At 38.9% G+C, this 14,874-nt stretch overlaps 1 protein-coding gene across 10 annotated transcripts in view; it reads left to right on the top strand.

Annotated features, from left to right (window-relative positions):
* The window catches only part of dnmt3aa (DNA (cytosine-5-)-methyltransferase 3 alpha a), a 65,128-nt gene that overhangs the window by 43,480 nt on the left and 6,774 nt on the right, over positions 1-14,874 (top strand). For 4 of the 10 annotated variants that reach the window (XM_030405582.1, XM_030405573.1, XM_030405574.1 and 1 more), the window contains 16 exons: positions 278-493; positions 658-816; positions 2,201-2,308; positions 2,824-2,971; positions 4,216-4,359; positions 4,816-4,860; positions 5,715-5,794; positions 6,541-6,653; positions 7,177-7,360; positions 10,139-10,223; positions 10,353-10,498; positions 10,609-10,699; positions 10,827-10,975; positions 12,124-12,209; positions 12,304-12,385; positions 12,968-13,086. In XM_030405582.1, coding sequence (XP_030261442.1) covers positions 278-493; positions 658-816; positions 2,201-2,308; positions 2,824-2,971; positions 4,216-4,359; positions 4,816-4,860; positions 5,715-5,794; positions 6,541-6,653; positions 7,177-7,360; positions 10,139-10,223; positions 10,353-10,498; positions 10,609-10,699; positions 10,827-10,975; positions 12,124-12,209; positions 12,304-12,385; positions 12,968-13,086 — 1,955 coding nt within the window. The remainder of the gene's footprint in view (positions 1-277; positions 494-657; positions 817-2,200; positions 2,309-2,823; positions 2,972-4,215; positions 4,360-4,815; positions 4,861-5,714; positions 5,795-6,540; positions 6,654-7,176; positions 7,361-10,138; positions 10,224-10,352; positions 10,499-10,608; positions 10,700-10,826; positions 10,976-12,123; positions 12,210-12,303; positions 12,386-12,967; positions 13,087-14,874) is intronic. The other 6 variants (XM_030405580.1, XM_030405577.1, XM_030405576.1 and 3 more) reach the window with 6 other exon arrangements.

The raw sequence follows: 14,874 nt of genomic DNA, 5'->3' as shown, positions 1-14,874 counted from the left end.
AATATCAAGAGCTCAGAAAATATAACTTTAACATGTATTTTCTTCTCATTGTATGTGTTGCTTGGATGTGACCCTACTTGTTCAAGTTCTTTAATCACATTTTTACACTGCAATGTAATTACTGTTTTTTCAACTCCCTAAAATTAAATGATGTGTTTCAAGGGAAAAAATATCAGCCTTATTCCACCTCACTGAAATTGTTACTTGGTGTGAGACTTGTCGATTTTCTCTATGATCGTCTTGTTGCCCATTGCCTGACTCTCTTCTTCCTCCACAGGCAGAGCGACGGGCGTACAGAGAGGCAGAGATCAGCATGATGGACGACCTATCAGAGGCAGACTCCCATAAAGACGAGGAGCCGCCGAGCCCGGCCCCTCCCCCATCACAACAACATACAGACCCCGCCTCTCCGATAGTTGCCGTGACTCCGGAGCCGGTTGCCAGGGGAGAACAGGCCACACCCAATGAGATAGAGTACCAGGTAAATTCACAAGTGAGTCTTTTTTTTTCAATTAGTGCCTTTTCTTGAAGATTATACTTTATTACATCAAACAAACACACACGTTTGTACCATACTTTTTATCTTGTAGCACAGATGATTTGTCAGAACTCTTTACTGTCCTGACGGCCATATTGCTTTCACTGTGATATTTACAGGATGGCCGGGGTTTTGGCATTGGCACGCTGGTGTTTGGGAAGCTGCGAGGTTTCTCCTGGTGGCCCGGCCGCATTGTTTCTTGGTGGATGAGCGGCCGAAGTCGAGCTGCAGACGGAACTCGCTGGGTGATGTGGTTCGGAGACGGCAAGTTCTCTGTGGTGAGTAGTTCTATTGAGGATCAAGTACATGAATGAAATGGGCTTTAATCCCTAGCAGAGACATATTGGATACTTAGTAAGGGGACATAAAGTCCATATAAAGAGAGAGAAAAAAAAAAGTCTGTTGTTAATTTTTTTAGGGAATCAATTTGGCCTTCAGGCAGTAGCTTAATGGCTTCAACACCCAGAGTATTTAACACCCCAGTCTTCTAATTTCATGCTTTTATACACGCCAAAATACTGTCCCAGTAAAGACATTGATAACCTTTTTTCGAATAAAATGTACTCTTCACAGCTCCACAGATTTGTCAGTGTTAATTCAACACTTATTTTGCACTTAGCAGACACTTTAGGAAATTAACATGATCTTTTACTTTGGTTAGATAAAACATTACTTCAATTTGAACCTTTTTCCTTTTGCCTTATTTAAATTCAGAATTGAATAACCCCAATCAGACAGATATCTTGCTCCTCACCCTTTGAGCCATCTTTCCTTAAAATAGATGTACTCACAATGGCACACAAAATCACCACTGTGCACTGTGCAACACCAGACCAAATAACACTGCTGATGGTGTACAATTGAAACAGGAAACTGTAAAGTGGCCAGTTAGTCGTATTACATCTGAACAGTCCACTAAAATATGTTTCTGAAGCATTTTAGGTGAGAAAAAGACAATGAACAGAAACAATCACCACTTCTGGTTCACCAACGTTCTATATTGCAGCTAAACATAAATAACAAAATAGATAAATGATTTTAACCTCATCTCCCTGAAGTTTTTTAGTTGGTAATCTGTAGTATTTAACTTGTTTTTGCAGCTTGTGAGTCAGACCTTCAGCTGTGGTGGCAGGCTTAGGCAATTCAAAATAAATCAGTCCAGCGAGGTAGACAGCTTTTTCTGGTAATTCTTGTGAGGATTTTCATGATCATCCCGATAAAAAGTATTTTATGGTCCCATCCCTGCAGTTTAGTTACAGAATCGTGGCTTGGAGTTTATCAGCCCTGCCTAGTTTTGACAGATTGATCAGAGTTTGGTGAGACACCCCCTCACTCGAGACAACAGAGAGAGCAGGGCAACTCTCTCTCTCTGGATCCAAGTATTCTCTTTATGTCCTTGGATGCAGGCAAAACAAACATGCACATTAGCAATGTGCAGTTGATACAACAGCCCTAAAATCTGCCAGATGATGTGTTTTGTGCCATAAGAGGATTTTTTTGTGGGCATAAGAGTGGGTGGGCTAATACCAACATTGTAGTCATACAAAGCTGGCTGAAAATCTGCAAAGTTCCTGTTTAATTAAGGTTTTCAAGGCTTTGTTAATTTTTACCTGTGTTACCCTTTAATCTTGATAACATTAATTAAATTCCGGTGTTTTGCAGGTTTGTGTGGAGAAGCTGATGCCTCTGAGCTCTTTCTCCTCTGCCTTCCACCAGCCCACCTACAACAAACAGTCCATGTACCGGAAAGCCATCTTTGAGGCTCTGCAGGTAACAAAGCGGACGTTTGATCTCTGCTGTTAACACCAGGGAGAGTGTGTCATTTCTGATGACTGTTTTTTTTTTTTGTTGTTGTTGCTTCTCTCATTGTATTTCTCTATGGATGAAATCCAACATCTGAAAGACAGAAATATAACTGTGCGAGACTAAAGGTCATATGTTACTCATTCCTTTCTTATGTAACAAGATCTGCAGATTTGCATTGAAACTGGAAGGATATTTTGCATTTGTGGAGGAGTTGTTCTATTCTCTCTTTGCCCACATTTTAAAAGTGGCAACATGTGGGTACGTTAGTGTCAGTCTCATATTTTTACAGGTTATATTACAGAACACATGGTCATTTCCTTCTTCTACCCTCTTATCATTCAGTCGAACTGGGGTAAAAGTATAAACAATCAGTGAAGGATTTGTACACTTTGACCTGCACATAGCTTTTATTCTCGACATATTCTTTGTGTCCTGTGTATGAGCCACACTGTGTATGTGTGTGTTTATTCTGTGTGTAGGTGGCCAGTGTACGGGCGGGGAGGCCAGTTCCTTCCTGTGATGCGAGCGATGATGCAGACGGGGTAGAGATTCAGACCAGACAGATGATTGAGTGGGCCATGACCGGCTTCCTGCCCAGTGGTCCTTCATCACTTGACCCTCCAGAGGGTAAACAAACATTAATTGATATGTTATTCATGGGAGTGGTCATTAAATACACAGTGTACATAATTTTTAGCTATATAGCTTACTCTGTTGGTTGGTTGGTCAGTGGTCGCTTGTATATCCTTGAAACTTACAAGTTTGCCCAAAGTATGTGAAGGCAAAAAGTGTTTATAGATGATCTATTAACCGAACATGACTGTTGGTGTTATATTTCCCTTAAGTAATCTTATTTGGACAGACTGAAGGAAGAAATCTTATCTTACAGGATTTAGATTGTCATCGAACATAAAGCCTGTGGCCAGAAATGTAGGCAGGATTTTTGACAGTGACCTGACCCTCGAGGAGCAAGAAAACAAATTTTCGCTGAACTGTTTCCTTCAAATAAAGTCTTTTTTACCTTGTGCTGAATTAGAGAGGGTAATTCATGCCTGACAGGCTAGACTCTACCTGTCGCAGTCAAAAATCAATTTCTGGACTCCAGTTCTTTCAAAACGCTGCAGCTAGAATTTTTACTGGCTCTAAATGTGGAGGCCATATTACCCCAGTGTTAGCACATCTGCACCGACCGCCAATACGTTTTCAAATTGATTTTAAGATTTTATTACTTGCTTCTAAAGGACAGAAAGGGATAACAACCACCTACAATACTGACCTCTTAAAACTCCTTAACTTCCTCTTGGTTGACCCTCAGTTGAGACCAAAGGTGATTGATGATTTTAAAATATTAATAAGTAAGCATTACAAACTCAGAAATATACATTTTACACTTATATTTTAAAGTGAATGAACAAGCTGTTCTCAGAGGAAAATAAAGTCCCCAGAGCACTGTTAGAAGCTAGAAAGGTGGCAGGGTCCGCCACATATAAACAGTAGTTTAGTAAAACAAAACGAAATTGTGTTGTCGTGTAAGGTCTGTGTATTTATTCAGTTTATTCAGTCATGGAAACAAAGATGTTCTTTTTATTTGGTTTATTCATAAAAATCTTTCTCTTAAATTAATCTGATTAAAATTTCTTCCACCAAACTACATAGTGCACTTTTAAAAGTGTTGGTCACACAAACATTTACCAAGGAAGTCGTAGAAAGAAGGAAAAATGTCAACTTCTTAGTCTGAAAGTCTACAAAAGCGTTAACTAGTGACTCCACGTCTTTAAACCAGTCCCAGTGTACTGTTTCTTCAAAGTAACCTGACTCACTCTGGATGATACACCCATGACAACTAAAGACAAAGTTAATCATCCCCACAGGCGAGCAGAATCCTTATAAGGAAGTGTACCCAGAGATGTGGGCGGAACCTGAGGCGGCGTACACGCCTCCACCTGCCAAGAAGCCGCGCAAGAACGCAGCTGAAAAAACAAAGATCAGAGAGGTGATCGACGAAGGGACCAGAGGTAAATGTGCAAACATACAATTTCAGCTGAAGCTGCTTATTTTCATAAATGAACCTACAACCTCTTTCTGTGTTTATTTTCTAAAGTTACTGCAAGTGGAGGAGTGAGTGAGTGAGTGAGAGAGTGAGTGAGTGAGCATTCTCCTCCACTCAGAGGAAAATGTTGAAATAAATACAACGAGCTTTCAAGTTTGTGAAGAGCTGAGTCACTTGTTGACCAGCAGCACACTGAATTATACAGCTTCACAGAGGCCTGATCTTCTCAATCATACATGTTTCTGTCAATGTTGACTTCACTGTGTTATTGCAAAGAAACACCCATCATCAGAAAATAAACAATTTCTACTTGGAAAACTGGAAATGTATACATTTCTGTTTGTAGGTATCTTTTGCAAGATACTGACTATACAGTACAAAATAGTGTGCTGATATATTTTGTTTCTATTTTTCGTTCCAGAGAGACTCATACATGAGATCAAAAAGAAGACCAGGAACATAGAAGGTAAAAGTTCCCCTTTTTTTCAAGCATAATTCTTAAGTGTAGATTTAAAATGAAGTGATGCTTTCGTTCAGTCTGCTTTAAGAGCCGGTTCGTATAATTCCTCTGGCTTACAGAAGTGTTTTATACACTTTGCGTAACCCTTGGTAAAGAGTTGACTTTAGCTCATTTTTATCACCTGCCCCTTTCAGCAAGTTGCACTTTAACTGCTGCTGAACAGTGTTAACAATCATGCCCTAATAAAATATCCTTCTAAGTGGGTTGGAAAGGTGACAAACCATTACATTTAAAACTCACATCATTATTTAGGAAAGCATTCTTCTGAAGATAACATTTTAGATTTTTCTTATCTTTATCTGCCTTTACAATACAAACAGATGTTTTTGATAATGGAAGTTACTTTAGCTTCATATTGAAACATTATTATACTGTTTATCAGGCTGTTTGTACATTATTAGTGTATTTTTTCTTGTTTAAACCAGAAACAATGTCAATTCTGTCCATTAGGGTAAATATGAAATCAGTTACACCTAAATTAAGTTACTTATATCCTAAATGAAGTCTAGCTTTGACTTAAAAACTATTTTTAAAAAAAAGTGTTTATGAAGCTTGGAACGAAACATCTCTGGCATCCAATTTAGCTGATTCATTTAGGCAGCAAGACCTACAGTAGTATTTCACCGGTGGACTGGAGTGAAGGCATCCAAAACAGATTATGAGCTGAAATGTTAATGTAAAGTTATAAATCACGCTAACCGGCCAAGTAATTATTCAGTCTTTGTCATTAAGTCTCACTTGTTGTACCTTTAAATTCCAGCATTAATCTGTGTGTTGAATATAATAATGTGTTTGTTCAGATATCTGCATCTCCTGCGGAAGCCTCAATGTCTCTCTGGAGCATCCCCTCTTCGTAGGAGCGATGTGCCAGGGTTGCAAAGTAAGAAACCCGCTGTGGGTTTAACGATACTCTAATGTTGGTATTGGGGATTATGATCACTTCATGAGGTCATTTTACAAAATTGTGTTCATTTGCACAGTTCATCATCAGTTTGGTTATTTTGTATTCAGGAAACATTTTCTTCTTAACATTTTAACATTTAACATTTATTAATCAAACACACAATATATAGATGAATTTAAATACATGTACCAAGCACTTTTGAATACAGATTTAGGCCCACAATTGTTTTGCTCGCGACGCATTTCTAGCGACGTGTCTAAGTGAGATTGGCCTCCAAGGTGTCAGCTGTAAAGATTTCATTATTGTTTTTTGAATTCTTGGACATTTTGTGTATAAGATATGAAAAAAAACTGTGAAAAACCTCCAACAAAACTTCCCGGAGCCTGAGGAGATGCCTTCAGATTGCTCGATTTGTTCAACAAACTGTCCAAATATATTCAGTTCACACACAGATACAAACAGAGAGAAGACTTGAAGCAGAGTATGTTTGACATTTTAGCTTGGTGAATTATCAAACATCAAATTAGTCCAACAAATATCTGTGGAAGTTGCATTTCTCAAGTAGGCTAAATACACCAAATGCACTTTCACTGTTTTGAAAGCCGTGAAAATATCGTGAACATTGGTTGAATATCAATAATGAGATATAACGTGAAAAACAGATTTAATCTTTGACAGCCTCCCTCTGTGCCTCCTCCTGATTCTGTCCTGTGCTCTGGCAGAATTCATTCCTGGAGTGCGCCTATCAGTATGACGATGACGGCTACCAGTCCTACTGCACCATCTGCTGTGGAGGCAGGGAAGTGCTCATGTGCGGCAACAACAACTGCTGTAGGTCAGTACAATACTGTATATAGACACCGTCAAGTTTTTGGGGACTGGCAAGCAGCAGTCCTTTCTTTTTTGTGGCCAGAACAAGGTTTTGGATTTCACATAAACAGAAACAATTTACCCATAAATGTCAAACATGATTTATGGCTCATTTTATTGGTGACTGGGTCAGCCAACTCATGTGGAGCAGATTTATTTATGTGAATATAGAGTTAATTTTTGGCATCCAGACTCTGTCCTAATCAGTGCAAACATGCACCAGCTCAGCACAGCAGACACTGGGAATCATGCACTGGTGGACAGAGAATTCAGATCTGACCACAGTAACACAGTGTAAAAATACCATGCGTCCAAAGGCTGTCTTAAATGTCCAGTTTGTAGAATTTAGGGCAGTCTGTCAGCAGAAATGCAGTATAATATTCGGAATTATAACAATGATTCAAACTTTATTTTTTTATTAGTTTATAATCACCTAAAACTAAGAATAATGTTTAAGTTACCTTAAGATGAGACTTGTGTGTGTGCAGGTGTTTCTGCGTGGAGTGTGTCGATCTGTTGGTAGGAGCCGGCTCAGCAGCGGCAGCCATAAAAGAAGACCCCTGGAACTGCTACATGTGTGGCCCCCGGAGCACCTACGGGTTACTGCGACGACGGGACGACTGGCCCTGCAGACTACAGCACTTCTTCGCCAACAACCATGAACAAGAATTTGTAAGTGTTTCCATTTGTTTCTTTTCTGTTCATACATAATACAGAATTAATAATGACGATGATTATAAGAGTAATATTTGTGTTATATCACAGTGATGTCAAAAACAGATACGCCGTATAGATTTTATGCTGAAATGTAGTTTGCAATATGGTATTAAGTTGTCATGGTTAGTAGCTATCCAGATGTGTTAAAAAAGTTTGCTGTTGGCATCAGTTCTGTCAAACAACAACAAGCCTATGTAGTTTTGGAGAAAGAAATTCAAACTCAGAATTTTAAGGACAACACTGTTCATATATCACAATTGATGTTTGTTTATTCAGTTTATTCAGTGGTGAAAACAAAGAGAGTTTGTGAACTTAGTTTATTTAGGCATAAAAAAAAATCCGTCAGTGAAGATCATTTTCTGATTAAGATGTCTTCCTCAAAATGACAAAGTGCACCTTTAAACCACTAAAATAATACCTCACCTGACTTGTTGTTGTTTGACAGAATTGATGCCAACAGCAAACTTTTTTAACACATCTGGATAGCTACTAACCATGACAACTTAATACCATATTGCAAACTACATTTCAGCATAAAATCTATACGGCGTATCTGTTTTTGACATCAACTTAACATTTACTTTCTTCCTCCCTGTTTCTATGTACAGTAAATGACGTCAAAGTCAGTGTGTCATTAAGCTAAATTTTCGCAGACATTGCGACTTTGTCTGTGTGAATTTGAGCAGTTATAACTCATTTTCAGATTTTTTTCGACACCACATGCGCTAATATATGAAAAAAATTGTGTTTAAAAAGACAAACAGGTAGAGAGAGGGAATTCCAGTGGTGGAGGAAGTATTCAGAGCTTTTGTATAAAGTATGTAGAAGTAGCATTACTACATACTCTCTTATGTTCAGAATCATTCCTAAGTAAAAACACTGAAGCATCAAAGTACTGTCTATAGAAGTACCAACATTTATAGTGTAGCAGTCGTAGTGTTTGGTGCTTTCTTTCTTTTTAGCTGACTGTCAAAATTCCTCTTGATTTGGATTGATTGCAGAAAAGTCAGATCACCTGTTGTACAGGGAGTGGAGACTAGCCCCCAGTAAATGCATGAGAGCAGTTTTGGGAATTCTCCCTTTTAGCCAATCAGAGTTTAATGACTCTCTTATCTGAATGCTTAAGAGAGGTGGGGAATTGCACACCCAGCTTGTTCTGACACTCTGCTGACCTCATCCAAACAGATCGTCAACCAGAAACTCTAGTTCGTCTATGCTTGTTTGGATTTCTTTCATGTCTTTTTTTTCCGGGTGAGGGAAGATTTTAGAATTCTGCAGTCTTGTAAAGTGATTATTAAAAGTCAACGTTCAGCTAGGCTTCCTGCATCAAGGAGGTGTTCAGTGCTATTTGTGCAAGAGAATGGCTGGCCTCACAACAGCCATGGGACATTCAGGTTTCTTTCAGTCTCATTGAACTCCTCAACACCCAGGCCACTTTATACACCTTACATTTGTTTTCCATTTCATTTCATTGGGAAAACTTGGGAGGTAAAGGGTGGCAGAAATACATGTTTTGCTTTTTTTACCTCAAGAGGCATTTTTTTCATTATATATTTTTTATATAGCACCTTTAAAAACAGAGTTTACAAAGTGCTTTGCCAAACAAGCAACAGCAGGAAACTCAGGAAGGCAATATTACAGAATAAACAGTCAACAGTCAAGCCAAAAACAAGGTAGTTGAGTCTAAGCTGAGTTAAAACAATAACGTGGAACAGAAAATGTAAAAGCACAAAAGGACAATATGAGTCAAAACAGGAACAGAATCACAGAATCAGAAAGAGAGAAGAAAAGCAATGCGAAAATAGAGATAAATAAAAGAATAAAATCACTACAGGGCGACATATAGACGGCATCACTTCAGAGGAAGTAAGAACAGATAAAAAGATTGCAGATTGGCCCATTTCAGAATCATATATATGATGTTATGGGATTATACTTAGTTCAGCATTAATGTGGTCATCATTTAAATGTTTCAGCGGGTAAAAGTGGAGCTAATTTCAGTTACTTTATATAATGCTGGGTAGACCTTTCTGTAATATAGGCTAATTTATTAGTTGATTTAAGAATCGTTTAAATGAAGCTGTCAAATAAATTAAGCAAAGTAAAATGTCCAATATTTTCATCCAAATGTAGTAGAGTAGACTTATAAAGTAGCGTCAAATTGAAATATTCAAGTGAAATATTGATTAGAAACTGTCATCTTATTAATGTGTTAATGTGTCTGTCCATTATTCTCCACCTCACATCTCTGGTGACACATTGCAGACTCTACAACTTCTCTATCTACCTGTCCTTCTGTACTGAACTACACCCCTACTCCTTCTACAACTATCCATGACATCAACACTGATCGCTGTAACAGCTATCCGAACTCAATCATTCCACCTCAGTCCAGACAACACACTGTAAGTCAATTAGGTGCAGTAAATTTGATATGTTGACCGTCTAATATCAAATTCTAACCCTGCTAGAAAAATTCATCACAGTTAAACATCAGTGTCTGGTGTTCAGTGAGACTTCTGCTCCGGGGCTTGTCACATTTAAATGATCCATGAAGCTAAAAGACATCATAACAGACCACGTTCACATTCAATTATTGATGCTTTTCAGCCAGAATCACCAGAAACACCGGCTCATCATTGTAAATGAAGCTGGTGCATTATGTGCTGCTGTTCCCTCTGCGCTCTGTCATGTTCTCATCAATATCCCTTTTTTCTTTTAACTCTCTTTTAGGAGCCAGCCAAGCTGTATACTCCAGTGGCAGCAGAGAAGAGGAAACCAATCAGAGTTCTCTCTCTGTTTGATGGCATTGCCACAGGTACACAGTTGGTCCGGTATTTTGTTCTCGTCACTCATTTGATGGATTGGTGTGAAGGTTTTCACAGACGTTTAGGCCGTCACTACAACACAGCTGTAATGACAAATAAGTATGTGTTCACGCACTCAGGTCTGTTGGTGCTGAAGGATTTGGGCATCCAGGTCGACAAGTACGTGGCCTCAGAGGTGTGTGAAGACTCGATCACTGTCGGCATGGTTCGGCACCAAGGCCGCATCATGTACGTGGGCGACGTTCGCAACGTAACACACAAACATGTAAGTGACACTCCTCTTTGCAGAATATTTGTACTTATTTCTTCACCAAACTGCTCCCTAACCCATCCTCCTGGTGCTTAAGTTAACTTGCGCTGTTTTGTGACTGTTAGATCGAAGAGTGGGGACCCTTTGACCTGGTGATAGGAGGAAGTCCCTGCAATGACCTCTCCATAGTCAACCCTGCAAGAAAAGGCCTTTACGGTAAAGAGTTCAAAAATAAAATTGGAACAGAATTATTAACTAGAAGTACAAGAAATATATCCCTTTGAATGTTAAAGATCAGAAGTGCTGAGCATCACTGAAGATTGTCTCATCTCTTCTCCCGCAGAGGGAACTGGCCGGTTGTTTTTCGAGTTTTACCGCCTGCTGCATGAGGCTCGACCAAAGCCGGGCGACGATCGGCCGTTCTTCTGGTTGTTTGAGAATGTGGTCGCTATGGGAGTCAGTGACAAACGGGACATCTCCCGCTTTCTAGAGGTACCATAAACACACGGGCCAAATATAGTTCCAAAACACATACACATAAATACAGATTCCATTCATTTACATACATTTATCCACTGAGGGAGGACTGAAGCAGGGGAAAATGTAACATTGTGCCAGGAAAGATTAACCACCCACTTTATAATACGTGTTGACTATACAGTAGATTGTTTTCTTTAATTACCTAAGATGATCTCTATAGCAACCTCAAGAGTACAAACAGCAAGCGACACAGATAACAAGATAGCACTGTAGTATAATGTATTTTAGGGTTGTTCTGAATAGTTTAAAGATTCAAAGCTGCATTTAAAAGTTGACAATCAAATTCAAAATCAACATTTGAATGCTGCACAGGTTTTTTGTCAGTTGCAGAATTAACAGTACTGTTTGTGGGATTAGATTGGTGGCTGGCTGCGTTGGATTGTTCCTGACTCTTGTGACGCAAACATTTCTGAGTACACTGAGTTGTAAAATCCATAATTAAAAATTGATTTCAAAATTGCTCCAAAATGTACAACGGTAAGCACGTGTAATCAGGTTTAATCCATGTTTATTGGTGTCTAGCCTTTCAAAAAACTTTTTCACCGCAGACAAATAGCATTGCTGATGCTATGCTTGCCACACATGAAGGGAGCCACACACCTGTATTAACAGGTTGGCATAGCAGCAATCTAACGCCAGCATAAATTACATTGACTGTGTGCAACCAAAATAACAGAAAATCTATTTCTGCTTCAACGCCATTTTAATTACATAAGCAGTTACAAACCAAAGAAAAGACTTACCTAATTCAAATTCAGGATTGTGTTTAAGGATTTTTGGTTGATGACTTCATGAAATTTGACAACAGCTTGATTCATAAACCTAGAATAGAAGCTTCGAGTGCTAAATTAAACAACAATCAGTACAGCCCCGATGTATTTTAGTCATTGATTCATTTAATTATCAGGTTTGATGCTGCTCACTTTAGGCTGACTGTCTAAAAACATCTTGACAAACTTAAACAACTTGAAAACTTGCAGGGTTTTACATCAGTAACATAAGGTATGATTTGCACAGACCTACGGCACAGTATGAGTCTCTTTCTCAGATAGATGTTCATATTAAGATAAACAGAAAGTGACCCTGCTGTTCCTCTTCAGTGTAACCCAGTGATGATTGATGCCAAGGAGGTCTCTGCTGCCCACCGCGCTCGTTATTTCTGGGGAAACCTGCCAGGCATGTCCAGGTGAAATAAACACTCAAACACCATTGTGACAATCAGCTCACTCTCTGTTTACTTCATTGTTCTAACTTTTTATATCATCTTTTATTAATTACAGACCTTTGACTCCCATGACGAATGACAAACTTGACCTACAAGAGTGCCTTGAGCACGGACGTACAGCCAAGGTATCCACCCCTGTGAGTGTGTGTATGTCTGTATGTGTGTGCTTATTATCATGTGGTTTCTTACTTCATGATTAGTGGTGAGGGTTGGACACAAGTTTGGAAAATAAAGCCAAATGTGGAAAGAATTTAATGTTACTTTCTACAGTATGTGATGGATAGAAAAGTAAAAACTGGCCAACGATTACTGTCAGTGGTGTCAAATAATGAACGGATGAGCATGCAGCATCTAAAAGTTAATGTCTGGGATGTATGTCAATTGGAAAATAGGAAGACTGAAATATTTATTTCTCCTTTGAGTATAGATTTACACTATAACAGAGGCATTTCCTTCTAAATCTGCAGAAATGTACTGTCTTTAACGTCCGTTTTCACTGCATTTTCCTGCATCTACTGTTAAACTTTTGCTCTATAAACAAGATAAAAAGTCAGTCAACTCTTTAAATGATGACTTTAGTCTTACTGCAACTGTATCATAGAAAGCTGCTGTATAAAAAGGAGGCTAGCTGTAGGATTAAATAAGGATTTGTGTGTGTGTGTCTGTCTGTGTTTGTGTGTTTTTTTGTGTGTGTGCTTGGTTCTGGATGTTAATTCCAGTTTGAGAAGTTGCGTACGATAACGACACGCTCCAACTCTGTGAAGCAGGGGAAAGACGAGCATTTCCCCGTCTTCATGGACAACAAGGAGGACATCCTTTGGTGTACCGAGATGGAAAGGTACAGTGGTTTGTGTGTGTGTGTGTGTGTGTGTGTGTGTGTTTGTGTGTGTGTGTCTGCTCTTGTGTGTGTTTCCCTCTAATTTGACTTTGTGTGCATGATCACAAAAGAAACTGATGAATTTGAGTGTAGTTCTGGCTTGTTTTGTGAAAGGTATTTGTGTTTCTAATCTACCACAGCTACTCTGTTTGCATGACATTGTAGTACTTAGTTATGTCTGTATATTTACACCTGTTAATTAGGTGACAGTTTGTAATATATATGTTTTTCCAGTGTGATCTACTTCTGTGTGTGCTACCTCAGTCCCTCTACAAACCCTTCATTTATGAAACAACTCATAAGACACCTCTATAAGACATCAGAAAATAGGAATTCCTGTCACAATTCTACTGTCGCAAAATATAAATGATAATTAGCACTGGACAATTATTAGGTTGATATTCAGCATTGTCTGTTCGTTATCAGTAATTTTTTCTGTCACATTGCTGATAAAATGATTTTAAAATGTGCTACTTTGAATCTGACTGGTAACACGTCCCAATTAATAGCCTATTAACACTGAATAATCCGAATCTGCAGAGTAACTAGTGACTAAATTTATCAAATAAATGTAGTGGAGATGAAGAATAAAGCAGCAGAATACGGAATACTAAATAGTAAAGAACCTCAAAATTGTACTTAAAGGGATATTTCAGTGTAAATTTAATCCATGGTCTAAATCACCGTGAAACTGTGTTAGACTCCCTCTCGAGAGATCAAGTTAGCAGACCGCTAATTTACAGAGTTTTATCAACCTCAGAAACGACCGCACGACAACAATACACTGCAGTAAATGGATCCAAATATAAACCGCCACCAAAAAGCCACAAATAATGCTCAGAACAGCACCAAACTTCAGCAACAGTACAAATAGGGTCTCAGCACATAGTCCGGGGCATCTAACCTCCGCTAGTTTAGCTGGATTTCTATTGGGAAGCTAAAAACAGATTTCAACTCTCCTCCATCAGCTTCCGGGTCGGGGAAGTCCCGACGCGACGATTACCGAGTGCAGTATAGTTCCGTGGCTTCCGTTCTTTTCCCTGTCCGCTCTCGATAATAACTGTTATAAACTGGCAGGTAAGACACATGAACTTTGATTGCTTTTCCATGGAGTCATAATCATACATTTTCATCCATGAGCCACGGAACTATACTGCACTTGGTAATCGACTCGTCGGGACTTCCTGTCAACAGGAAGCTGCTGCAGAAGAGTGGTAAATTTTGTCAGCTTATCAGTAGAAATCCAGCTAAGCTAGCGGAGGTTAGATGCCCCGGACTATGTGCTGAGACCCTATTTGTACTGTTGCTGAAGTTTGGTGCTGTTCTGAGCATTATTTGTGGCTTTTTGGTGGCGGTTTATATTTGGATCCATTTACTGCAATGTATTGTTGTCGTGTGGTCGTTTCTGAGGTTGATAAAACTCCGTAAATTAGCGGTCTGCTAACTTGATCTCTCGAGAGGGAGTCTAACACAGTTTCACGGTGCGTTAGACCATGGATTAAACTTACACTGGAATATCCCTTTAAGAAAACAGTGATTGAGTAAATTGTACTTAGGTGTATTACATCACTTGTTGCTTGTTATTACATACTACAATTTTTTAGTCTCCTTGATTTCTGATAATGAGTATCAGCCCTGAAAATGCCACATTGGTCAGCCCTTGATTATAACAGTTGCTGATTAACTGCCTTTAAGTCAGCTGTTGATTGAGTAGTTGTTTCAGCTTGACTTCATGCACAATTTATCTAC

Source organism: Sparus aurata, chromosome 22 (assembly GCF_900880675.1).
Source record: "Sparus aurata chromosome 22, fSpaAur1.1, whole genome shotgun sequence".
Lineage (NCBI taxonomy): Eukaryota > Metazoa > Chordata > Actinopteri > Spariformes > Sparidae > Sparus > Sparus aurata.
The sequence above is the reverse complement of the archived record's forward strand: the minus strand, read 5'-3'. Positions and strand labels throughout refer to the sequence as shown.